The sequence below is a fragment of the Malus domestica genome, chromosome 17, assembly GCF_042453785.1.
Source record: "Malus domestica chromosome 17, GDT2T_hap1".
In the NCBI taxonomy this organism is placed as follows: domain Eukaryota; kingdom Viridiplantae; phylum Streptophyta; class Magnoliopsida; order Rosales; family Rosaceae; genus Malus; species Malus domestica.
This window is the reverse complement of record NC_091677.1, coordinates 33,109,778-33,132,765: the sequence shown is the minus strand read 5'-3', so window position 1 is coordinate 33,132,765 and position 22,988 is coordinate 33,109,778. Positions and strand designations below refer to the sequence as shown.

The 22,988-nt window shown below is 39.9% G+C and overlaps 1 protein-coding gene and 3 long non-coding RNA genes across 5 annotated transcripts in view; 1 reads left to right on the top strand and 3 right to left on the bottom strand.

Moving 5' to 3' along the window:
* The window catches only part of LOC139193693 (uncharacterized), a 43,420-nt gene that overhangs the window by 9,518 nt on the left and 10,914 nt on the right, over positions 1–22,988 (bottom strand). The window lies entirely within an intron of this gene.
* Positions 97–3,785, top strand: LOC108169796 (uncharacterized). 2 transcript variants are annotated; one of them, XR_011578094.1, is made up of 4 exons: positions 97–387; positions 830–912; positions 993–1,091; positions 3,663–3,785. It is a non-coding gene; the product is annotated as an uncharacterized lncRNA (long non-coding RNA). The 2 variants fall into 2 exon arrangements; XR_001786134.3 differs by lacking the exon at positions 3,663–3,785 and having other exon boundaries at positions 993–1,333.
* LOC139193694 (uncharacterized) lies at positions 680–8,116 on the bottom strand. The gene is made up of 2 exons (XR_011578096.1): positions 7,838–8,116; positions 680–904 (listed from the first exon to the last, which is right to left on the bottom strand). It is a non-coding gene; the product is annotated as an uncharacterized lncRNA (long non-coding RNA).
* LOC103405882 (ADP-ribosylation factor-like protein 8c) lies at positions 8,776–21,735 on the bottom strand. The gene is made up of 7 exons (XM_070817218.1): positions 21,635–21,735; positions 21,504–21,553; positions 10,232–10,313; positions 10,113–10,145; positions 9,857–9,978; positions 9,214–9,375; positions 8,776–9,120 (listed from the first exon to the last, which is right to left on the bottom strand). Exons 2-7 carry the CDS (start codon positions 21,539–21,541, stop codon positions 9,003–9,005), a joined length of 555 nt encoding a protein of 184 aa, XP_070673319.1. The 5' UTR covers positions 21,542–21,553; positions 21,635–21,735; the 3' UTR covers positions 8,776–9,002.

Genomic DNA, 22,988 nt, shown 5'->3' with positions numbered 1-22,988 from the left:
GTATTAATAAATTAGAACTATTTCAAAATAAAAAATCACAAAAAATTAGATCTTTTAGGTTATAAAATTTGACCTAGGTTATAAAAATTAGATATATTCGCTGCAAAATCAAATGTATGAGTTTGTCCGACTCCGTCAAAACGCGAGCGGTTCCCTTCGAAGCTTGGCGGCTGTGGCACCACATTTGGATTCCTACTCCTACCTGCATTTGTGAGAGGCATAAATCCTAGTCTCCTAGCACCGCCTACACCACCGCAGCTCAGACTTGTTCTCTCATCTCTGACGCACGGCCTCTCAGTCTCTCTAGATGCTCCACTATTTGTTCGCGACTTCAGCCTGTCTCACCTGCTTCCAGTGACCTCTCATCCAGTTCCTTTCAGCTTTCAGGTTCATTATGCTCTTTGGGTTTCTGAATTTGGCTTTTACTTTCTTGACTTTCTTGGAAATAATTTGCATCCCCTACTTAGAGACGATTGGGTGAAAGGTCGAAACCTTGTTTCTTTTGCCCCTTGTGGGGATTGAAAACTATACCCTACAAATTCAGCTCCTTCAAATACAGAATGAAATAAAAAATTAGAATGGAAAAGATTTCACTCTATATTTTGTTTAGTAGAGATTTCGGTTAGTATTAAGTTCAACAGCGGGTTGTTTCCTCACTCTAACAAGTAAACAAGTTATATGAAGTTAATGAAACATTTCACAAGAATATTTCACAAAGCTATCAACCAATATTATCAACTACTCAAACCGCCCGGTTCGTTATTACATGTTTCCCAAATGATTTCGAAACCTAGTTTAATTTACTTCCCCCCTTTCATCTTTGGCATAGAAAACTATAGCTCAATGGAGTGGGCAATGCACATAGTAGAGGAAGTCCAGCAAGAAAGGAACCGCAATAATCTTCCTGAAAAGGTAAGCAAATGTTTACTTATAACCATAATGTGTTGTGGCTATTGTTGATTAATGTCATGTACCCTTGTATGTTATTGCAGGTATTTTGTGCAAGTGTTATTCCTTACTGGTACAAGTTCAAAGAGGGCGCATCCGCATTTGATGGGTTAATGCGATTAGGCCACAGCAAAGAAAAAAAGGTGACATATCCTTAAACACAGGCCTATAGCATTGTCGCAAACACCTCGGGCTTAAATCACCACGCAATCCTTAAGGTTTGGTTTGCAACATATTGCAATACAAGAAACATGTGGCTCGTGTGCTACGATCTTTTTGATTGCTATCTGAGACCTTGGTTAAACTGGAAAAATAATGCTACTAAAGTAGTGCCACTAGAACAGAGTAGTGATGTTCCCAATCATCGGTGGTGCAATTTTATACCGTAAGTGTTCTATATTCGTGACCTAATTTATTATTTTTAGTTTTGAAAATGGTGTTGCATTTTAAGTCAAAATGTGATTTCTCTTTTCATTTGTTCTTTGTTGTACATATGATGTGAATATAGGATGATTTTAGAGGTAGCCCACTACATGCACAGTCATGGAAGTTATCATGGAGATTTGAGTTGCATTGATAGTTTCGTGATGGTGGGGAGAAAGGTCAAGCTAGTTAACATCGAGAATGCGTTTCATGACATGCATGGCCCACGAGCGTTGTCACACAAGCTTTCAAATCTAAAGGCATTTCGAGATTTATTAAGGGATGAGTTGAAGCCCGAAATTGATTACGAGGATTGAGGCCTCTTTTTGGGTATTTTGATAAGTATTTTACACTAATAGTGAATCAAGGGTAAGATCTTTAATCTACGGTTGTGTTCATTCGTGTTATGGTACATGTTAATTTTGTCAAAAATAGTTGATTGTTTGTTTTTCTCCTTATGGTTTGTTCAATTACGATTATTTCGTGTGGAGGCTAATCACACATCCGTACCTTTTGAGCCCCGAAGAACGACTTGGGTACTTTTTCAAAGTGCAATGGGCCATTGTACATAGGACCATATTGCTTCCTTCAACGGTGCAACTCATTTTGGATGACAACTTTGTATGTGTTGATGGCTTTGGTCAATTCACATATTGGGTGGCAAAGATTGGAAGCAATTCGGTATTGGTTCATATCAGAGACTATAATAAGGTGCTTAATCCTTTGACCATCATAAGCATCCTTTTTATAGTCTCTGGTATGGACTAATACTGAATTGTTTCCAATCTTTGCCACCCAATCTGTGAATTGACCAAAGCCATCAACACATGCAAAGTTGTCATCCAAAATGTGTTGCACCGTTGAAGGAAGCAATATGGTCCTATGTACCATGTCCCATTGCACTTTGAAAAGAAGTATCCAAGTTGTTCTTTAGGGCTCAAAAGGTACGGATGTGTGATTGGCCTCCACACGAAATAATCGTAACTGGACAAACCATAAGGAGAAAAACAAACAATTAACTATTTTTGACAAAATTAACATGTACCATAACACAAATAAACACAACCGTAGATTAAAGATCTTACCCTTGATTCACTATTAGTGTAAAGTACTTATCAAAATACCCCAAAAAGAGGTCTCGATCCTCGCAATCAATTTTGGGCTTCAACTCATCCCTTAACAAATCTCGAAACGCCTTTAGGTCTGAAAGCTTGTGTGACAACGCTAGAGGGCCATGCATGCCGTGAAACTCATTCTTGATGTTAACTAGCTTGACCTTTTTCCCCACTATCAATGCAACTCAAATCTTCATGATAACTTCCATGACCGTGCATGTAGTGGCCAACCTCTAAAACCATCCTATATTCACATCACATGTACAACAAAGAACAAACGAGAGAAAACAAAATTGGACTTAACATGCAACACCATTTTCAAAACTAAATAGAATAAATGAGGTCACAATATGGAACACTTACTGTATAAAATTGCACCACCATGGATTGAGAACATCACTACTCCGTTCTAGTGGCACTACTTTAGTAGTATTATTTTTCCGGTTTAACCAAGGTCTCAGATAGCAATCGAAACGATCGTAGCACGAGCCACATGTTTCCTTGTGTTGCAAACCAAACCCTAAGGATTGTGTCAAAACACAAGCGGTTCCCTTGGCAGCTGTGGCACCACTTTTGGATTCCTACTCCTACCTGCATTTGTGAGAGGCATAAATCCTAGTCTCCTTACACCACCGCTCGACTTGTTCTCTCATCTCTGACGCACAACCTCTCTAGTATTTGTTCTCGACTTCAGCCTGTCTCACCTGCTTCCAGTGACCTCTCATCTAGTTCCTTTCAGGTTCATTATGCTCTTTGCGTTTCTGAATTTGGCTTTTACTTTCTTGATTTTCTTAGAAATAATTTGCATCCCCTGCTTTGACGATAGGGTGATGGACAAACCCTAAGCTTTTTTGCCCAAATTATTAAGGTCGAAACCTTGTTACTTTTGCCCCTTGTGGGGATTGAAAACTATACTCTACAAATTCAGCTCCTTCAAACCCATAATGAAATCAAAATTAGAACGGAAATTATTTAACTCTATACTTTGTTTAGTAGAGATTTCGGTTAGTATTAAGTTCAACAGCGGGTTGTCTCCTCACTTTAACAAGTAAGCAAGTTATATGAAATCTTTCACAAAACTATCAATTACTTAGACAGCCCGGTTCATTATTACATGTTTCCCAAATGATTTTGAAACCTTGTTTAATTTACTTCCCCCTTCCATCTTTGGCATAGAAAACTATAGCTCAAGGAGTGGGCAATGCATATAGTAGAGGAAGTCCAGCAAGAAGGAACTGCAATAATCTTCCAGAAAAGGTAAGCAAATGTTTAATTATGGCCATAATGTGTTGTGTGTTGGGAAATGTCATGTTGGCTTATATGTTATTAGGTATTTTGTGCAAGTGTTATTCCTTACTGGTATAAGTTCAAAGAGGGCGCATCCACATTTGATAGGTTAATTCAATTAGGCAACGGCAAAGAAAAGAAGGTGACATTTGTGATATATCCTTAAACACAAGCCAAGAGCATTGTCGCAAACACCTTGGACTTAAATCACGATGCAATCCTTATGGTTTGGTTTGCAACATATTGCAATACAAGAAATATGTGGCTCGTGTGCTACGATCGTTTCGATTGCTATCTGAGACCTTGGTTAAACCGGAAAAATAATGCTACTAAAGTAGTGCCACTAGAACATAATAGCGATGATCTCAATCCATGGTGGTGCAATTTTATATAGTAAGTGTTCCATATTCGTGACCTCATTTATTATATTTAGTTTTGAAAATGGTGTTGCATGTTAAGTCAAAATGTGATTTATCTTTTCGTTTGTTCTTTGTTGTACATGTGATGTGAATATAGAATGGTTTTAAAGGCTGCCCACTACATGCACAATCATGGAAGTTATCATGGAGATTTGAGTTGCATTGGTGGTTTCGTTATGGTGGGGAAAAATGTCAAGCTAGTTAACATCGAAAAGGGGTTTCACGGCATGCATGGCCTACGAGCATTGTCGCACAAACTTTCAAAACCTAAAGGTGTTTCAAGATTTGTTAAGGGATGAGTTGAAGCCCGAAATTGAGTGCGAGGATCAAGACCTCTTCTTTCAACTGATCATTTTACAAATCTCGAAATGCCTTAAGGCTCAAAGCTTGTGCAACAACGCCCGTGGACCATGTATGCCGTGAAACCCCTACTCGATGTTAACTAGCTTGACTTTTTTCCCCACCATCATGAAACTACCAATGCAACTCAAATCTTCATGATAACTTTCATAACTGTGCATGTAGTGGGTAGCCTCTAAAACCGTCTATATTCACATTACATGTACAACAAATAACAAACGAAAAGATAAATCACATTTTGACTTAACATGCAACACTATTTTCAAAACTAAATAGAATTAATGAGGTCACGAATATGGAACACTTACTGTATAAAATTGCACCACCATGGATTGAGATCATCACTACTCTGTTCTAGTGGCACTACTTTAGTAGCATTATTTTTCCGGTTTAACGAAGGTCTCAGATAGCAGTCGAAACGATCGTAGCACATGAGCCACATGTTTCTTGTATTGCAATATGTTGCAAACCAAATCCTGAGGATTGTGTCGTGATTTAAGCTCGAGGTGTTTGCAACAATGCTCTTGGCTTGTGTTTCAAGATATGTCACCTTCTTTTATTTGTCGTCACCTAATCGAATTAACGCATCAAATGCGGATGCGCCCTCTTTGAACTTGTACTAGTAAGGAATAACACTTGCACAAATTACTTGCAATAACATATAAGCCTACAAGACATTTGCTATTGTTGTCCAGCTTGCACATGGTATTTGCTTATAGAGCCCTAATCCTGTTGTTTGGGGCCCTGAAAATTCTGAGCTTCCTTAAGTAAATCTTTAATCTCTATTTTCTTGATATGGCATTTGCTACTGTTGTCCAGCTTGCACATGCTAAGAGGGAGAGAAAAGCTTGTAAATCTGTTTGTCTAATCCCTACGTGTTAATGTTTTCAAAACCTATTTTAATTTCTTTCCCGCTTTTATCTTTAGGATTAAAAATATAGTGCAAAGGAAATGGAATGGACGTTGCACATACTAGAGACAAAGAAACAAACCACAATGAACTCTAAGATATGGCAAGCAAATGTTTATTTATGGCCATAATGTGTTGGGAAATGCCATGTTGGCTTATATGTTATTACAAGTATTTTGTGCAAGTGTTATTCCTTACCGGTATAAGTTCAAAGAGGACGCATCCGCATTTGATGGGTTAATTCAATTAGGCGATGACAAAGAAAAGAAGGTTACATTTGTGACATATCCTGAAACACAAGCCAAGAGCATTGTCACAAACACATCGGGCTTAAATCACGACGCAATCCTCAGGGTTTGGTTTGCAAAATATTGCAATACAAGAAACATGTGGCTCGTTTGCTACGATCGTTTCGATTGCTATATGAGACCTTGGTTAAACCGGAAAAATAATGCTACTAAAGTAGTGCCATTAGAACATAGTAGTGATGATCTCAATTCATGGTGATGCAATTTTATTCAGTAAGTGTTCCATAATCGTGACCTCATTTATTATATTTAGTTTTGAAAATGGTGTTGCATGTTAAGTCAAAATGTGATTTATCTTTTTGTTTGTTCTTTGTTATACATGTGATGTGAATATAGGATGGTTTTAGAGGCTACCCACTACATACATAGTCATGGAAGTTATCATGGAGATTTGAGTTGCATTGGTAGTTTCGTGATCGTGGGGAAAAAGGTCAAGCTAGTTAACATCGAAAAGGAGTTTCACAGCATGCATGGCCTACGAGCGTTGTCGCACAAGCTTTCAAAACCTAAGGGTGTTTCAAGATTTGTTAAGGGATGAGTTGAAGCCTGAAATTGAGTACGAGGATCGAGACCTCTTCTTTCAACTGATCATTTTACAAATCTCGAAATGCCTTAAAGTCTCAAAGCTTCTGCAACAACGCTCGTGGACCATGTATGCTGTGAAACCCCTTCTCGATGTTAAGTAGCTTCACCCTTTTCCCCACCATCACGAAACTACCAATGCAACTCAAATCTCCATGATAACTTTCATAACTGTGCATTTAGTGGGCAGCCTCTAAAACCATCCTATATTCACATCACATGTACAACAAATAACAAACGAAAAGATAAATCACATTTTGACTTAACATGCAACACTATTTTCAAAACTAAATAGAATAAATGAGGTCACGAATATGGAACACTTACTGTATAAAATTGCACAACCATGGATTGAGATCATCACTACTCTGTTCTAGTGGCACTATTTTAGTAGCATTATTTTTCCGGTTTAACAAAGGCCTCAGATAGTAGTCGAAACGATCGTAGCACACAAGCCACATGTTTCTTGTATTGCAATATTTTGCAAACCAAACCCTGAGGATTGCATCGTGATTTAAGCCCGAGGTGTTTGTGACAATGCTCTAGGCTTGTGTTTCAGGATATGTCACAAATGTAACCTTTTTTTCTTTGTCGTCGCCTAATCGAATTAACGCATCAAATGCGGATGCGCCCTCTTTGAACTTGTACCAGTAAGGAATAACATTTGCACAAATTACATGCAATAACATATACGCCTACATGACATTTCCCAACACATTATGGCCGTAAATAAACATTTGCTCCGTATCTTAGAGTTCATTGTGGTTTGTTTCTTCGTCTCTAGTATGTGCAATGTCCATTCCATTTCCTTTGCACTATATTTTTAATCCTAAAGATAAAAGCGGGAAAGAAATTAAAACAGGTTTTGAACATTAACACGTAGAGATTAGCCAAACAGATTTACAAGCTTTTCTCTCCTGCTTACCATGTGCAAGCTGGACAACAGTAGCAAATGCCATATCAAGAAAATAGAGATTAAAGATTTATTTAAGGAAGGTCAGAATTTTCAGGGCCCCAAGCAACAGGATTAGGGCTCTATAAGAGAACAAGTTCAAACCTCCTAAATTAATTCATATTTATTTATTCATTTATGTAGGAAATTAAATCTCATGTACCTTGGTTGGTTTAATTATATTTATTGATTCTTATTGTTGGTGTACAAGCAAAAAATTGGTTTTGGGAAAAACTTTCCAAACCTTAACTCACAGCTTCAAGAACAAGGTCACTAAAACAAGTAAATGCATGATTATCCTCGAAATGACTATTCGAAATTTAAAGACAATTCCAATCCATACGGAAAAAAAAGGTCGTACCCAGTGCACAAGGCTCCCGCTTTACGCAGGGTCTGGGAGAGGTGAATGTCGTACCCAATCCATACAAAAAAAAAAGGTCGTACCCAATCCATACGAAAGATAGAAGAAAAAATTATTAAACCTTTCACAAAGACCTAGCTAACAGGAAGGAGAGGAGAGGAGAAAATGGTACCTGGAAACGTCAAACAAGTTGGGGTTGTAGGTTTCACCATTGAGAAACCCCAACACTCAGGTCTGCATTTCATTTCTCAACTTTGGAACTCTCTAGTCTATTAAACAAGTTGGGGTTCTAGGTTTTACAAGCCTATATTAACACAACATTTTCCCACAAAACTGAAACGTCAAACAAATTTCTGAGGAAACAAACAGTGGATGTGTAGAGAGAGAGATACCATTGTTGTGGATTGGAGGGTCGCTGGCTGTGAAGAGCAAAACGGCTGCTACTTTCTTCTTCTCGAGCAATAGAAGAAATCTAATTTATTTATCTATGGATGAAAGTTTAAATGTATGTCACGTGATGCGCTGTAATTGGTTGAAAATCTTATCAAAAATTATCCACAAAGATTCTGAATAGATAGCGTCATGTGGTGCGACATGATTGGTTAAAAATCTATCTACAAAATTCTTACTCGATCATGAAACATGGCATTACGAGATTGGTTAAAAAATTTATCGAAAATTTATCCACTAAAATTGTAATTTCAAGTAACCACACCCGGAGTGACGGATTTAGTTAAAAATAAACATGAAATTATCTTTTATTATATTTTTACTCGCATCTATCCAAGTCCTCATCATCGTAATACAAATAGCCAAAGTTTTAGAGCAAGTACAACCAATGTGGCTGGTTCAAAGCCTGTAAGAACATGAGCGATGAATGAGAGGATCCTAAAGAAGATCAGGAAATCTTTTAATCGTGTCTGTTTATCGTACATCGTGCGATCAGAAACTATTTTAATTTTTTTTTATTTAAAATTAGACACAAACAATAACTAACGAAAACTGACCGTACGATATACAATAAATAGACACAATTAAAAGATTTCCAGGATCCCTGAGAGGATCCTCATTCTTGAGTGATAACATAGAAATATTTAATTAACAATAAGGTGCTTCTAATTTGGGATCCTTCATTTGAAATTGAAATGGTTACCAAGGAAGGAACAAGGGAAAATATAACCAAAGCATCACACACTTCGCAACTATACAAATCCTGTACAGATCTCTATTCGGAGAGTAGCTACCTACTATAGCTACAGAGTCTCGAAACGGTTGTTTTCATCGACATTTCTTTCAGCGCCTGATTGTCGCCTCGAAATGCAAGGGCCATTCGCGGATCATTTTGCTGTTTTGGAGTGTTTGATAAGCCAATCAATGACGACGTCTATGTTTACGGAGTCCTTGCATGAAATCATATAGCAGCATACTTCTTTGTCCGTGATTGAATCAAGGCCTCTGAAAACACCCAATGAAAAACATCAAGTAGAAATCAGCAACAAAACGAAAATGGTGGGTGAAGTATCAACTTGTAGAATATTCTGTACTCACAGCTGATCAACCAATGCTTGCTTGGAAAGAGCCTCAGACTTGTCGATTTTGTTGCCAAGAACAAGTAACGGAATCCTGCTTAAAGAAGGTTTCATCAAGAGGTCGTGCAGCTCACTTCGAGCTATTGGAACACTGTCTCTGTCAGCAGCATCAACTACATAGCTGTGACAACATCCATCATGAAATAACTATTATGTGTACGAAAAAGAATAAACTAATATGACAAGTCTTGAAATAGATTTGCCGTCTGATGAAACCATACATTGTTATCTCAAGAGAAACATATATTGTTGAAAAAAACTGATTAATGTCGCCAAAGAGAACGATAATGAATGACAGATAGCCTACTTTGTATAATACCGGATGTAAGAATAAAAGTAAGGAATCTTCGTTTTTCAATAATATAATTACCAGTTAAATTGCCATGGTTCTTAGAAGAATAAAATATCAAAAAAGAAAAAAGAGCCCAATTTCGATTCAGGATTAAGTTTCAGGAACAAAATATAATGTTCCTGCACAGTAGCAGGCATTTGCTGGTTTCCTGAAAAGCCAGAAACATCTGAAAAGCAATTGATGGCAAAAGAAAGATATGTGATATTAAAACGAGAGAAACTAAGAGATAGTAAATGACTGAAAGACTTACACAATTACAGAGACGCCACGACAGTAACGCTCCCACATTGAGCGGAACCTTCTTTGCCCTCCAAGGTCCCAAACCTTAATTGTCACGTTTCCCTTGGTTACTTTTCGCATGTTGAATCCAACCTAGTTTTCATAGAACGAATATTCGTCGTAAGTACTAGAAGTATTACTTTTCATGTTATATGCTTATTTATTTATTTATTTGATCATATAAAATGTCTGCTTAATTCCTTAGTTTGTTCAAGAGATATGCTTACGGTTGGAATCATGTCCTCACTGTAGCCCCCTGTCTGGTAAAGAAAACATAGAACGATTAATGTGAAGGGAAAGCAATTGTACATGGTATAAAGGACATGCAACGTTTGCGTTCACTCACAGCAATGGCATTTAAAAGAGATGTCTTTCCTGCATTCTGAAGCCCTACTAGTGAAAGTTCCATTTCCTGTTTAAAAAATAAGCTGACATGTACGCACACGGTTGGGTGACACAAAGTTAGCAAACTGATAAGATAAACCCAGAAACCTTTCAATTTGAAACATTTTCATAATAACAGAAAGGCGAACCCCAATAAGACTCACTGCAAACAATTTAAGGAAACGTGAAAGTATATAGAAGCCAATAGTTCTCACATGTTACAGCTTTTAAATGTTCAATCATGCCTGTATTCTAAGAAAATTACATGCTTCAACCAAAGGATCGCAGTCATCATATGCAGAATCCACAAGGATGAAAATGCATCCTCAAACTTGTCCCATATCATGTCCAACAGTTTTACTACAGTTAACACTTTCTCATGCAAGGAAATTCGGTTGTAAAACAAGTCTAATGACTCCAAGGTAGAGACCATTCTATCCTTGTATTATGTATTTTTAAATCATCATGTTCAGCCAAGAAAAGAGATACGTCTCAATGTCGCTAGACTGTTTGAACAGAAATAATAGACGACTTCAGATGAGTAGTTGGGATGGATTAGAAGGAACAAACACTTCAGGGGATAAAATAATTTAGACATGTCATAGGAATGATATGGGTTAAGAGGTTTGAGCTAGTGAGACGGAACATAGTCCATTATGCTTCAAAGTCATCGCCTTGATCGGAATCATCTAGGGATTCTAGGGACTTTCCATTTATATTGCTCATGTTTCAAGGACCTAAGAACTTATTTCACTAGACATTGCTCAATAAGAGCTACTACCTCTTCCTAGAACAGGAGAAGTATACAAAATCGAGTGTCGATATCAAGAAACAACATTAGAGAGAAAGAAGAGTTCAAATTGCTCCATCTCTTGACAAAACAATCCCAGATTATATTAGCTAAGATTTGTCAGCTAGCTTTTAATCCATTAGAATAGTTTATCAAATGAAACCAAACAGAAAGTTTTTACACTAATCTGGATCAGATGAGAACTCCTATATTTGTGTCAGGATTCTGATACAACAACAACAACAACAACAAAGCCTTTTCCCACTAAGTGGGGTCGGCTATATGAATCCTAGAACGCCATTGCGCTCGGTTTTGTGTCATGTCCTCCGTTAGATCCAAGTACTCTAAGTCTTTTCTTAGAGTCTCTTCCAAAGTTTTCCTAGGTCTTCCTCTACCCCTTTGGCCCTGAACCTCTGTCCCGTAGTCACATCTTCGAACCGGAGCGTCAGTCGGCCTTCTTTGCACATGTCCAAATCATCGGAGCCGATTTTCTCTCATCTTTCCTACAATTTCGGCTACTCCTACTTTACCTCGGATATCCTCATTCCCAATCTTATCCTTTCTCGTGTGCCCACACATCCCACGAAGCATCCTCATCTCCGCTACACCCATTTTGTGTACGTGTTGATGCTTCACCGCCCAACATTCTGTGCCATACAACATCGCTGGCCTTATTGCCGTCCTATAAAATTTTCCCTTGAGCTTCAGTGGCCTACGACGGTCACACAACACGCCAGATGCACTCTTACACTTCATCCATCCAGCTCGTATTCTATGGTTGAGATCTCCATCTAATTCTCCGTTCTCTTGCAAGATAGATCCTAGGTAGCGAAAACGGTCGCTTTTTGTGATCTTCGCTAGATTGCTCCGGTCATTAGTGTGGATAAGTATATAAATGGATAGAGATAGGAAAGCAAACACAAGATGTACGTGGTTCACCCAGATTGGCTACGTCCACGGAATAGAAGAGTTCTCATTAATTGTGAAGGGTTTACACAAGTACATAGGTTCAAGCTTTCCTTTAGTGAGTACAAGTGAATGATTTAGTACAAATGACATTAGGAAATATTGTGGGAGAATGATCTCGTAATCACGAAACTTCTAAGTATCGGAGTGTGGTGTCGTCTTGACTTGCCTTATCTGTCTCATAGGTAGATGTGGCATCTTCTCTGGAAGTACTCTTCCTCCATCCAGGGGTGGTATCTTTAACTGGTGGAGATGCACAAGGTAATGTATCAATTTCACTTGAAGCTTACTTGTAGTCTCAGGCTTGGTCAAGCGCGATACAAACCATGTAGTAGGAGTCTCCCAAGTCGCCGAGCTAGGGGGTCTGCTGAAAGAGGTGACAGACAAGGTAAGCAATCAGAGCTCCGACTGATTGTTCACCTTCTCCCCATCTTGCAGCAGCATGAAGGATAAAAAGAAGAAAAATGAGAAGAGATGATATGAGATACTTTTGCTTTTGAAGAAGTAACTTTCCACAGGCTTATTCTTGAACTGAGCTGGAGGGTTTTCTGGTTTCCTCCAGAGTATAAGGCCGACTGAAGAATTTGAGGGTCAAAACAAGTCCATCAAATCTAGAGTACGTTCCACCCTGCTGATATGGGATACTTTTGCTTTTGACAGAGTAATGGGTGTATCGGCACGTGTGCTGTTACGCTTGTCTCCACATGCTTCCTTGTATCCTTCGCACTTGCCCTATCTGTTCCTCAAGTAGATGCGGAATCTTCCCTGGAAACATAAGATGTTGAAGATGAGTACTCGAGAGCAATGCCAGGTAAGTAATCAGGTAAGGGGTTCCAGGCAGTCAGTTCCTGGCTGGAAGCTTGATCCAAGTGCTGACTGATTGCTCTCTTTCTCCTTGTCTTGCAGGTAAAAACAAGGCCAAAGGAAAAGATAGGGAAAAAGCATGATATGGGATACTCTTGCTTTTAACCCTGATGATATGAGATATTCTTGCTCTAGTATAGCTTGTTTGCAGAGGTATTATCGGGGGGAAAGAAAGCTGAATATTTCGAAAGGCTTCGTTGGGAGTGCCCTCTCAGATATGATGAAGGGTTGAGCATTTTTGCAGGTCTGCCTGTCCGTTGGGGATGGAGGTCGACATATATAGGAGTCTCCCTAACAACAAGTAGTAATGCTATTCCTTTACCCTGCTTGGTCATAGCACGGTAGTGGGAGCTGCCAGTTTCACATGTTTTAACTCTGTCAGAGCACTTTGAAAAAGTGGTCTGTGGTATCTGGCTCTCGAGATTCGGAGAACGATGCCTCTTCGATTTTTGAGAAAGCAATCATGCTGGGGGTCTGGCTCTCGAGATTCGTAGAGCAGTGTCTCTTCGATTTTTGAGGAAGTAATCATGTTGGGAGTCTGGCTCTCGAGATTCGGAGAGCGGTGCCTCTTCGATTTTGGAGCAAGCAATCCAGTTGGGAGTGTTGTCTCGAATGTGAGTAAAGGTTGGGCATGTTTGCTAGTCTACCTTGCCACGAAGCACAAAGGTTGACACACAGAGACTTTCCAATTATCCAGCAATGGTACTGTTCCTTTACCCTCTCTTCGCTTTTGAGAAAGTAGTCATGTTGGGAGTCTGGCTCTCGAGATTCGGAGGACGGTGCCTCTTCGATTTTGGAGCAAGCAATCTTGTTGGGAGTGTTTTCTCGAAAGTGAGTAAAGGTTGGGCATGTTTGCTAGTCTACATTGCCTTGAAGCACAGAGGTTGACACACAGGGACTTTCCAATTATCCAGCAGTGGTACTGTTCCTTTACCCTTGTGGGTAATAATATGGTAGCTAGACCTTCAAAATTTATGTGTCTAAACTTTGTTAGTGCTGTTTCTTTGCTATTCTTTTACCTTTCTTGGTTAGAGCGATGTAGTGGGAGCTGCAAGCTTCACGTGCTCAACTTTGGCAGAGAACTTTGGCAAAGTTATCTGTGGTACCCATGAGCTATTGTTGCGTGTGGGAAGTGGGTGATTGAACAGTAAGATTCATGTGCTTTCTACTTCACCAGAAGTCTTCGACAGAATTCCCATAATTTCTGCAAAGCTGAGTGCGTGTGACAGGTGCTGACAAGGCTAGAAAAGTAGGTGCCTCTTCGATTTCTGAGATCGGCCCTCGTGGTCTCTGAGCAGCCCAGCTTTTGAGAAAGCGAGCGCCTCTTCGATTGATTCGGAGAACGATGCCTCATCGATTTTTGAGAAAGCAATCATGCTGGGGGTCTGGCTCTCGAAGATTCGGGGAGCAGTGTCTCTTCGATTTTTGAGAAAGTAATCACGTTGGGAGTCTGGCTCTCGAGATTCGGAGGGCGGTGCCTCTTCGATTTTGGAGCAAGCAATCTTGTTGGGAGTGTTTTCTCGAATGTGAGTAAAGGTTGGGCATGTTTGCTAGTCTACCTTGCCACGAAGCACAGAGGTTGACACACAGGGGCTTTCCAATTATCCAGCAATGGTACTGTTCCTTTACCCTCTCTTTGATTTTTAAGAAAGTAGTCATGTTGGGAGTCTGGCTCTCGAGATTCGGAGGACGGTGCCTCTTCGATTTTGGAGCAAGCAATCTTATTGGGAGTGTTTTCTCGAATGTGAGTAAAGGTTGGGCATGTTTGCTAGTCTACCTTGCCACGAAGCACAGAGGTTGACACACAGGGACTTTCCAATTATCCAGCAGTGGTACTGTTCCTTTACCCTTGTGGGTAATAATATGGTAGCTAGACCTTCAAAATTTATGGGTCTAAACTTTGTTAGTGCTGTTTCTTTGCTATTCTTTTACCCTTCTTGGTCAGAGCGATGTAGTGGGAGCTGCAAGCTTCACGTGCTCAACTTTGGCAGAGAACTTTGGCAAAGTTATCTGTGGTACCCATGAGCTATTGTTGCGTGTGGGAAGTGGGTGATTGAACAGTAAGATTCATGTGTTTTCTACTTCCCCAGAAGTCTTCGACAGAATGCCCATAATTTCTGCAAAGCTGAGTGTGCGTGTGACGGGTGCTGACAAGGCTGGAAAAGTAGGTGCCTCTTCGATTTCTGAGATCGGCCCTCGTGGTCTCTGGGGAGCCCAGCTTTTGAGAAAGCGAGCGCCTCTTCGATTTCTGAGATCGGCCTTCGTGGTCTTTGAGCAGCCCAACTTTTGAGAAAGCAAACGCCTCTTCGATTTCTGAGATCAACCCTCGTGATCTCTAAGCAGCCCAGCTTTTGAGAAAGCAAACGCCTCTTCGATTTCTGAGCAGGCGCCTCTTCGATTTCCGAAGCTCCGTCGAGTGCAGATTTTTATAGAGGCTGACATTAAGTTCCAAAGCACACTTGAATCTCCACCAGTAGAAGCTTCATTCTTGCACTTCTAAGATCTTGATTTGTCCGACCTCTTCTATCTTCAACACCTTTGAAAATGTCTGGCCCCTCCGACCGTCGTTTTGACTTGAACCTTGTTGAAGAGGCAGCCCCACCTTCTCCAGACAACATATGGCGCCCATCCTTCGTCTCTCCTACTGGTCCTCTTACCGTTGGGGATTCCGTGATGAAGAATGATATGTCCGCTGCGGTGGTGGCCAGGAACCTTCTCACTCCCAAAGATAACAGACTACTTTCCAAACGGTCTGATGAGTTAGCTGTTAAGGATTCGCTGGCTCTCAGTGTTCAGTGTGCAGGTTCTGTGTCTAATATGGCCCAACGCCTATTTGCTCGAACCCGCCAAGTTGAATCCTTGGCGGCTGAAGTGATGAGTCTCAAACAGGAGATTAGAGGGCTCAAGCATGAGAATAAACAGTTGCACCGGCTCGCACATGACTATGCTACAAACATGAAGAGGAAGCTTGACCAGATGAAGGAAACTGATGGTCAGGTTTTACTTGATCATCAGAGATTTGTGGGTTTGTTCCAAAGGCATTTATTGCCTTCGTCTTCTGGGGCTGTACCGCGTAATGAAGCTCCGAATGATCAACCTCTGATGCCTCCTCCTTCTAGGGTTCTGTCCAGTACTGAGGCTCCAAATGATCCCCCTCCGGTGCCTTCTCTTTCTGGGGCTCTACCGACTGCTGAGACTTCTCCTAAGCAACCTTTGTGAAGGCTCCGTCTTGTGTGTTTATTTTGACTCATGTATATGTACATATTTGTAGCTGATCGGGGATATCAATAAATAAGCTTTCCTTCATTTCAACGTATTGTGTTAAATACACCAAAGCCTTCTTCGCTAAGTTCTTTGAATTTTCTTTTGTTGAAGCTTGTATGTTGAAGCTTTCTGAGTGGAGCATGTAGGTTGGGGTAGTGTTCCCTTAATTTCCCGAGTGAGGAAAACTTCTCGATTGGAGACTTGGAAAATCCAAGTCACCGAGTGGGATCGGCTATATGAATCTTAGAACGCCATTGTGCTCGATCCTGTGTCATGTCCTCCGTTAGATCCAAGTACTCTAAGTCTTTTCTTAGAGTCTCTTCCAAAGTTTTCCTAGGTCTTCCTCTACCCCTTCGGCCCTGAACCTCTGTCCCATAGTCGCATCTTCTAATCGGAGCGTCAGTAGGCCTTCTTTGCACATGTCCAAACCACCGTAACCGATTTTCTCTCATCTTTCCTTCAATTTCGGCTACTCCTACTTTACCCCGGATATCCTCATTCTTAATCTTATCCTTTCTCGTGTGCCCACACATCCAACGAAGCATCCTCATCTCCGCTACACCCATTTTGTGTACGTGTTGATGTTTCACCGCCCAACATTCTGTGCCATACAGCATCGCCGACCTTATTGCCGTCCTATAAAATTTTCCCTTGAGCTTCAATGGCATACGGCGGTCACACAACACACCGGATGCACTCTTCCACTTCATCCATCCAGCTTGTATTCTATGGTTGAGATCTCCATCTAATTCTCCGTTCTTTTGCAAGATAGATCCTAGGTAACGAAAACGGTCGCTTTTTGGTATTTCTTGATCTCCGATCCTCACCCCTAACTCGTTTTGGCCTCCATTTGCACTGAACTTGCACTCCATATATTCTGTCTTTGATCGGCTTAGGCGAAGACCTTTTGATTCCAACACTTCTCTCCAAAGGTTAAGCTTTGCATTTACCCCTTCCTGAGTTTCATCTATCAACACTATATCGTCTGCGAAAAGCATACACCAAGGAATATCATCTTGAATATGTCCTGTTAACTCATCCATTACCAACGCAAAAAGGTAAGGACTTAAGGATGAGCCTTGATGTAATCCTACAGTTATGGGGAAGCTTTCGGTTTGTCCTTCATGAGTTCTTACGGCAGTCTTTGCTCCTTCATACATATCCTTTATAGCTTGGATATATGCTACTCGTACTCCTTTCTTCTCTAAAATCCTCCAAAGAATGTCTCTTGGGACCCTATCATACGCTTTTTCCAAATCTATAAAGACCATGTGTAAATCCTTTTTCCCATCTCTATATCTTTCCATCAATCTTCGTAAGAGATAGATTGCCTCCATGGTTGAGCGCCCTGGCATGAACCCGAATTGGTTGTCCGAAACCCGTGTCTCTTGCCTCAATCTATGCTCAATGACTCTCTCCCAGAGCTTCATTGTATGACTCATTAGCTTAATACCCCTATAGTTCATGCAATTTTGTACGTCGCCCTTGTTCTTGTAGATAGGCACCAAAGTGCTCGTTCGCCACTCATTTGGCATCTTCTTCGTTTTCAAAATCCTATTGAAAAGGTCAGTGAGCCATGTTATACCTGTCTCTCCCAAAAGTTTCCACACTTCGATTGGTATATTGTCTGGGCCTATTGCTTTTTTATGCTTCATCTTCTTCAAAGCTACAACCACTTCTTCCTTCCGGATTCGACGATAAAAAGAGTAGTTTCTACACTCTTCTGAGTTACTCAACTCCCCTAAAGAATCACTCATTTCATGTCCTTCATTGAAAAGATTATGAAAATAACCTCTCCATCTGTCTTTAACCGCGTTCTCTGTAGCAAGAACCTTTCCATCCTCATCCTTGATGCACCTCACTTGGTTTAGGTCCCTTGTCTTCTTTTCCCTTGCTCTAGATAGTTTATAGATATCCAACTCTCCTTCTTTGGTATCTAGTCGTTTATACATATCGTCGTAAGCCGCTAACTTAGCTTCTCTGACAGCTTTTTTCGCCTCTTGCTTCGCTTTTCTATACTTTTCACCATTTTCATCGGTCCTCTCCTTGTATAAGGCTTTACAACATTCCTTCTTAGCCTTCACCTTTGTTTGTACCTCCTCATTCCACCACCAAGATTCCTTTTGGTGTGGGGCAAAGCCCTTGGACTCTCCTAATACCTCTTTTGCTACTTTTCGGATACAACTAGCCATGGAATCCCACATTTGGCTAGCTTCCCCCTCTCTATCCCACACACATTGGGTGATTACCTTCTCTTTGAAAATGACTTGTTTTTCTTCTTTTAGATTCCACCATCTAGTCCTTGGGCACTTCCAAGTCTTGTTCTTTTGTCTTACTCTTTTGATATGTACATCCATCACCAACAAGCGATGTTGATTAGCCACGCTCTCTCCTGGTATAACTTTGCAATCCTTACAAGTTATACGATCCCCTTTCCTCATTAGAAGAAAATCTATTTGTGTTTTTGACGACCCACTCTTGTAGGTGATCACATGTTCTTCTCTCTTCTTAAAGAAGGTGTTGGCTAAGAAGAGATCATATGCCATTGCAAAATCCAAGATAGCTTCCCCATCCTCGTTTCTCTCCCCAAAACCATGGCCACCATGAAAACCTCCATAGTTGCCTGTCTCCCTGCCCACGTGTCCATTTAAATCTCCTCCTATAAATAACTTCTCCGTCTGAGCAATTCCTTGCACCAAGTCTACAAGATCTTCCCAAAATTTCTCCTTCGAACTCGTATCCAACCCTACTTGAGGTGCGTACGCACTAATCACATTGATAAGTTCTTGTCCTATTACAATCTTGATTGCCATGATTCTATCTCCTACCCTCTTGACATCTACAACATCTTGTACCAAGGTCTTGTCCACGATGATGCCAACACCGTTTCTCGTTCTATTTGTGCCCGAATACCAAAGTTTAAACCCTGAGTTTTCTAGATCCTTTGCCTTACTACCAACCCACTTAGTTTCTTGTAGGCACATAATATTTATCCTTCTCCTCACCATAACTTCCACTACTTCCATAGATTTTCCCGTTAAGGTTCCTATATTCCACGTTCCTAAACGCATTTTGCTCTCTTGAACTCTACCCTTCTGTCCTAGCTTCTTCACCCTCCCCCGTCTAATAGGATCAAAGTACTTCTTTTGTGTGTCCCGGGTAAAGTTGATAGGAGCATATGCTCCCAAACAACTTTGAGTGGAGTCGTTCGAAAAGAAGTTTCTATGGCCCCCTTGCTCATTTAACACTGCATCCGGGTGCCGATGGAGATGCAGCGACCCTTGCTCACTTATCACTGTGCTCAGGCCACACAGCGCGCCACTTACGGGTGACGCCCTAGCTTTAGCGCGATTTTGTTCTGGATTCATTTTCATAAGGATTCGACGTGATCATGGAGTGCCGGCTGTCGACTACCTGACGCCCTCCCCCTCCTCCTTTATCCGGGCTTGGGACCGGCCATGTAAGACATAGGCGGAGTTTGTGTCAGGATTCTGATAAGTTGAAAATTTTAAGAGTTTAAGTTTCCTTATTCTTGCTTCTGACACTTTCTTGTTTTAGTGTTCTAGGTACTGGATCTAAAAAAGCTTTTAAGATAACGTGAATAACAAGTTCCAAAGTTTTTGTATGAACTTTTGAACTTGCACATTAAGTTTATATAGTTCTCTCGTTATGTTTTTGTCTTCTTTTCTTTTCTTTTTTTGAGTATTACTATTAGAACTTCAACTTAGTGCTCAGTTGATTTTAAGAGGATTGTACATCTTCTTTATGTTCATGAAATGTGCAATGTGTACCCCCATTTAGGTATAGGAAATTCAATATCAAATAACACCATGAAAACTATATGTAATTATTTAAAAGGATTTAGAGCAACACATATGTGCTGCCCCTCAGGGAAACTCGAATTCCAACTTATGCATTGCTTCACTTGGTGGTGTCCAATGTTTCCAATATTTAAGCAGTAATGCAACCAAAACTTCAAAAGTCGCACAGGCATAGACTACAGTTAGCCTATCTCAACAAAGAGTATAATTGGTTTTTCAGTTCTGTAGATGGAAGACTCAAAGAAGGGTACCTTTAGGTTCCGGTAACAATAAAGCTACAATTAGGTTCCAGTAACAATAAAGCTATATCAGATATTTATTCAAACGTGTTCTTTATCCCTTGGAAGGGTAGGGAGGGAGGAGTAAAATTAAAACCCTAATAGTATCAACATGATATCGCTCCCAAAGTCCCACCAATAAGATCTTAACAATAGCATGGATTCTTTCACCTTCGCGAGTGTCACTACTATGGTTTTAACAATGAAGATGACCTCAATCAGAATAACCACAAAGTTGCAATGTTGACAGAACGAAAAGATCAAATTCCTAAATTTTCTCAGTCCACATATCTTTTCAGCAGCTATTACACAGTAAGAAAATCGTCTTGGTTCTCATGATTTAACTACTAAGTGCTCGAACCCATTGGAGTCACAAAGCCTAAAAGAAACCTAATTTGAGACTGATATTAAACATGGAGTTCTCAACCGAAATTGAACAGTGTGTTGGAATTGGCATAAAATCAATATGTGCCTAATCTAAAACAAGTATCAATATAGGATATAAAGATGTACGTTTTTTGGGTTCATCTGGACGCAAGCTAACTATAAGCGTGATATCCTATTTTGTTAAGGATATTGTTTTAGTCTAGGATTTGGTTTCCTATGTATTGTCGGATTTGGTTTCCTACTAGGTTTTGGCTGTAACCTATGTCATCTATTAGTCTAAACAGACGATCATCGGAGCAGTTTTAAACAGAAGATTGTGAGGCATTCATTGTGTACTTGAGAGCTATTGTGAATTTGTGAGTTCTCATGTATTTGATTGGTGATTAACAAAAGGTTCCATTGGTAGAGAGGCACTCCTGTTTGCATTCGAGAAAACAATCTCTTTGCAAAGCAACGCGAGCAGAGAGCCTTGTTGGCTTGGGGTCGCCTTTTTGGTAGAGAGATACTCCTATCGGAGGAAATTGTTTTGTGTTGTTTGCAATTTCGTTTATCGCTTGGTTTGGTTTTCGGTTTAAGGAATAACACAAAGCTCAGGGTAATACACAGATTCAACAAAACAAACCCCATCCCATCAAGCAAATCACTTTTCGGTTTCAATTGTACTATTTATTGATTGACAGCAACTTTTAGCACCTCAAATCTTGAAAATACAAAGTTGAGCACATAAATCAGAGAACTAGAATACACATTCCAACGGAAACAAATCCAAAAACTCAAAAAAACAAATTAACGAAACAAAAGAAAGTGAAAAAAATTAACATAAAAAAAAAAAAAAAGAAGTAGAAGAAGAAAACGGAGAGGTACCTGCGGAGCCAATTGAGGAAGGAATCCAGCAAACCCATTTTTCGAAACAACAGAGGAATGGAGAATTTGATGTTAAGAAAAGCAAGCAAACGGGAAGGAGGAGGAAAAAGAAGCAGAGGAAGGAAACCAACAAGAAAGGAAACTTGGAAACTTGGGCGGACTCTGATGATTCCTTTGTTTTATCAATCCTTCTGTTTTTCAGCTTCCCTCTCTTGTGGTGACCGACCGCTGCTCCCCTGTTTTTTTTTTTTTTTTTTTTCTCACTTTTCTTAATTTATTATTATTATTTTTTGGAAACTGACCGAACCGACTGATCCAAACTGACCGAACCGACTGATCCGAACCATTTTAGTTGGTTTTGTTTGATTTTGATAAAGACAAAAGCTAAACAATTTAAAAACTAAGCGCTAGGAGTGCATTTTTGGAAAATGATACTTTTCCTAGGGATCCTCCTGTGATCATTATCTTTTATTGTATATCGTGCGATCAGTTTTTGTTAGGTAATATTTATATTTAATTTTAAATTTTAAATTTTAAAATAATTTTTGACCGCACAATATACGGTCACGATCACGATCACTGGTTGGAGGGAAACTCTTATGGGTTCTTGACGGTATAACGTTGACCGGTGCTCAGTAATTTCGGGATTGATCAAGTATAGTACAAACATATTAGTGTTTGCACCTAGCCATGCTTCTAGTTTTCTAGGCATGGGTATCTGTTGCTTATCTGTCACGTGTGGCCCAAGAATGTGTTGATTTTCTAATTGCACATACTGGTGCGAGGTTGTATAAATAATATAGGTATGCGAAGTTGAAAGATTGGAATTGAATTGGAAGAACTAAGGACTACATGTGCAATGGGATTTTGTACAGAATATCAAAGCATAGCTGATAAAAATAGTAATCCCAAGTGTCAACACAAAGTCAAGTTGTACCTTTGGGCCTTGTGGTGTAGCCTGTAGGTATATAAACCTCTTAAATATTGAGATTTTTACAATTTGAATACCTTAATTTGGGGGATTTCAAACCCGCATTTTACTGTAGTTAATGATGATTGGGGCAATAATGTAATCTTGGATTTGTCAAATGGTTAGAAGGACCTAATCTAAGAAAAAGAAAATTACTGAAGTTTTGTCTAAATTAATGTGGATGATAATTATGTTGAGCCTGCCAGACCATTATTTGGCTTAAGGTCATCAGGCAGGCCAAATGTAGCCCCCCTCCTAAGCACTTTTTTGGAACCTAACTCCTCAGTTGCAATAATTAATTCAAATTCAATGACTGTATTTAAAAAAAAGTTCAACCGCAGTTTAACTAAATTACCAATAAATTTAAAGTATAAATTAAAACTAATAAATTAGCACACGAGTATGGCCTCATTAATGATTTGTTGCAGGGTTATAATTCTGGACGGGGCTATGTTAAGCCCTTTCAGTTGGAGATGACCTAATAAGTTTTCACCTAAATCTAGCAAGTGTGTGTT

Coding starts and splice junctions, on each gene's coding strand:
- LOC103405882 (XM_070817218.1), bottom strand. CDS start 21,541: ATGGGTTTGCTGGATTCCTTCCTCAATTGGCTCCGCAG. Junction 9,979..10,112: donor GTGAGGACATGATTCCAACC/GTAAGCATATCT, acceptor TATGAAAACTAG/GTTGGATTCAACATGCGAAA. Junction 9,121..9,213: donor CAAGCATTGGTTGATCAGCT/GTGAGTACAGAA, acceptor GGGTGTTTTCAG/AGGCCTTGATTCAATCACGG.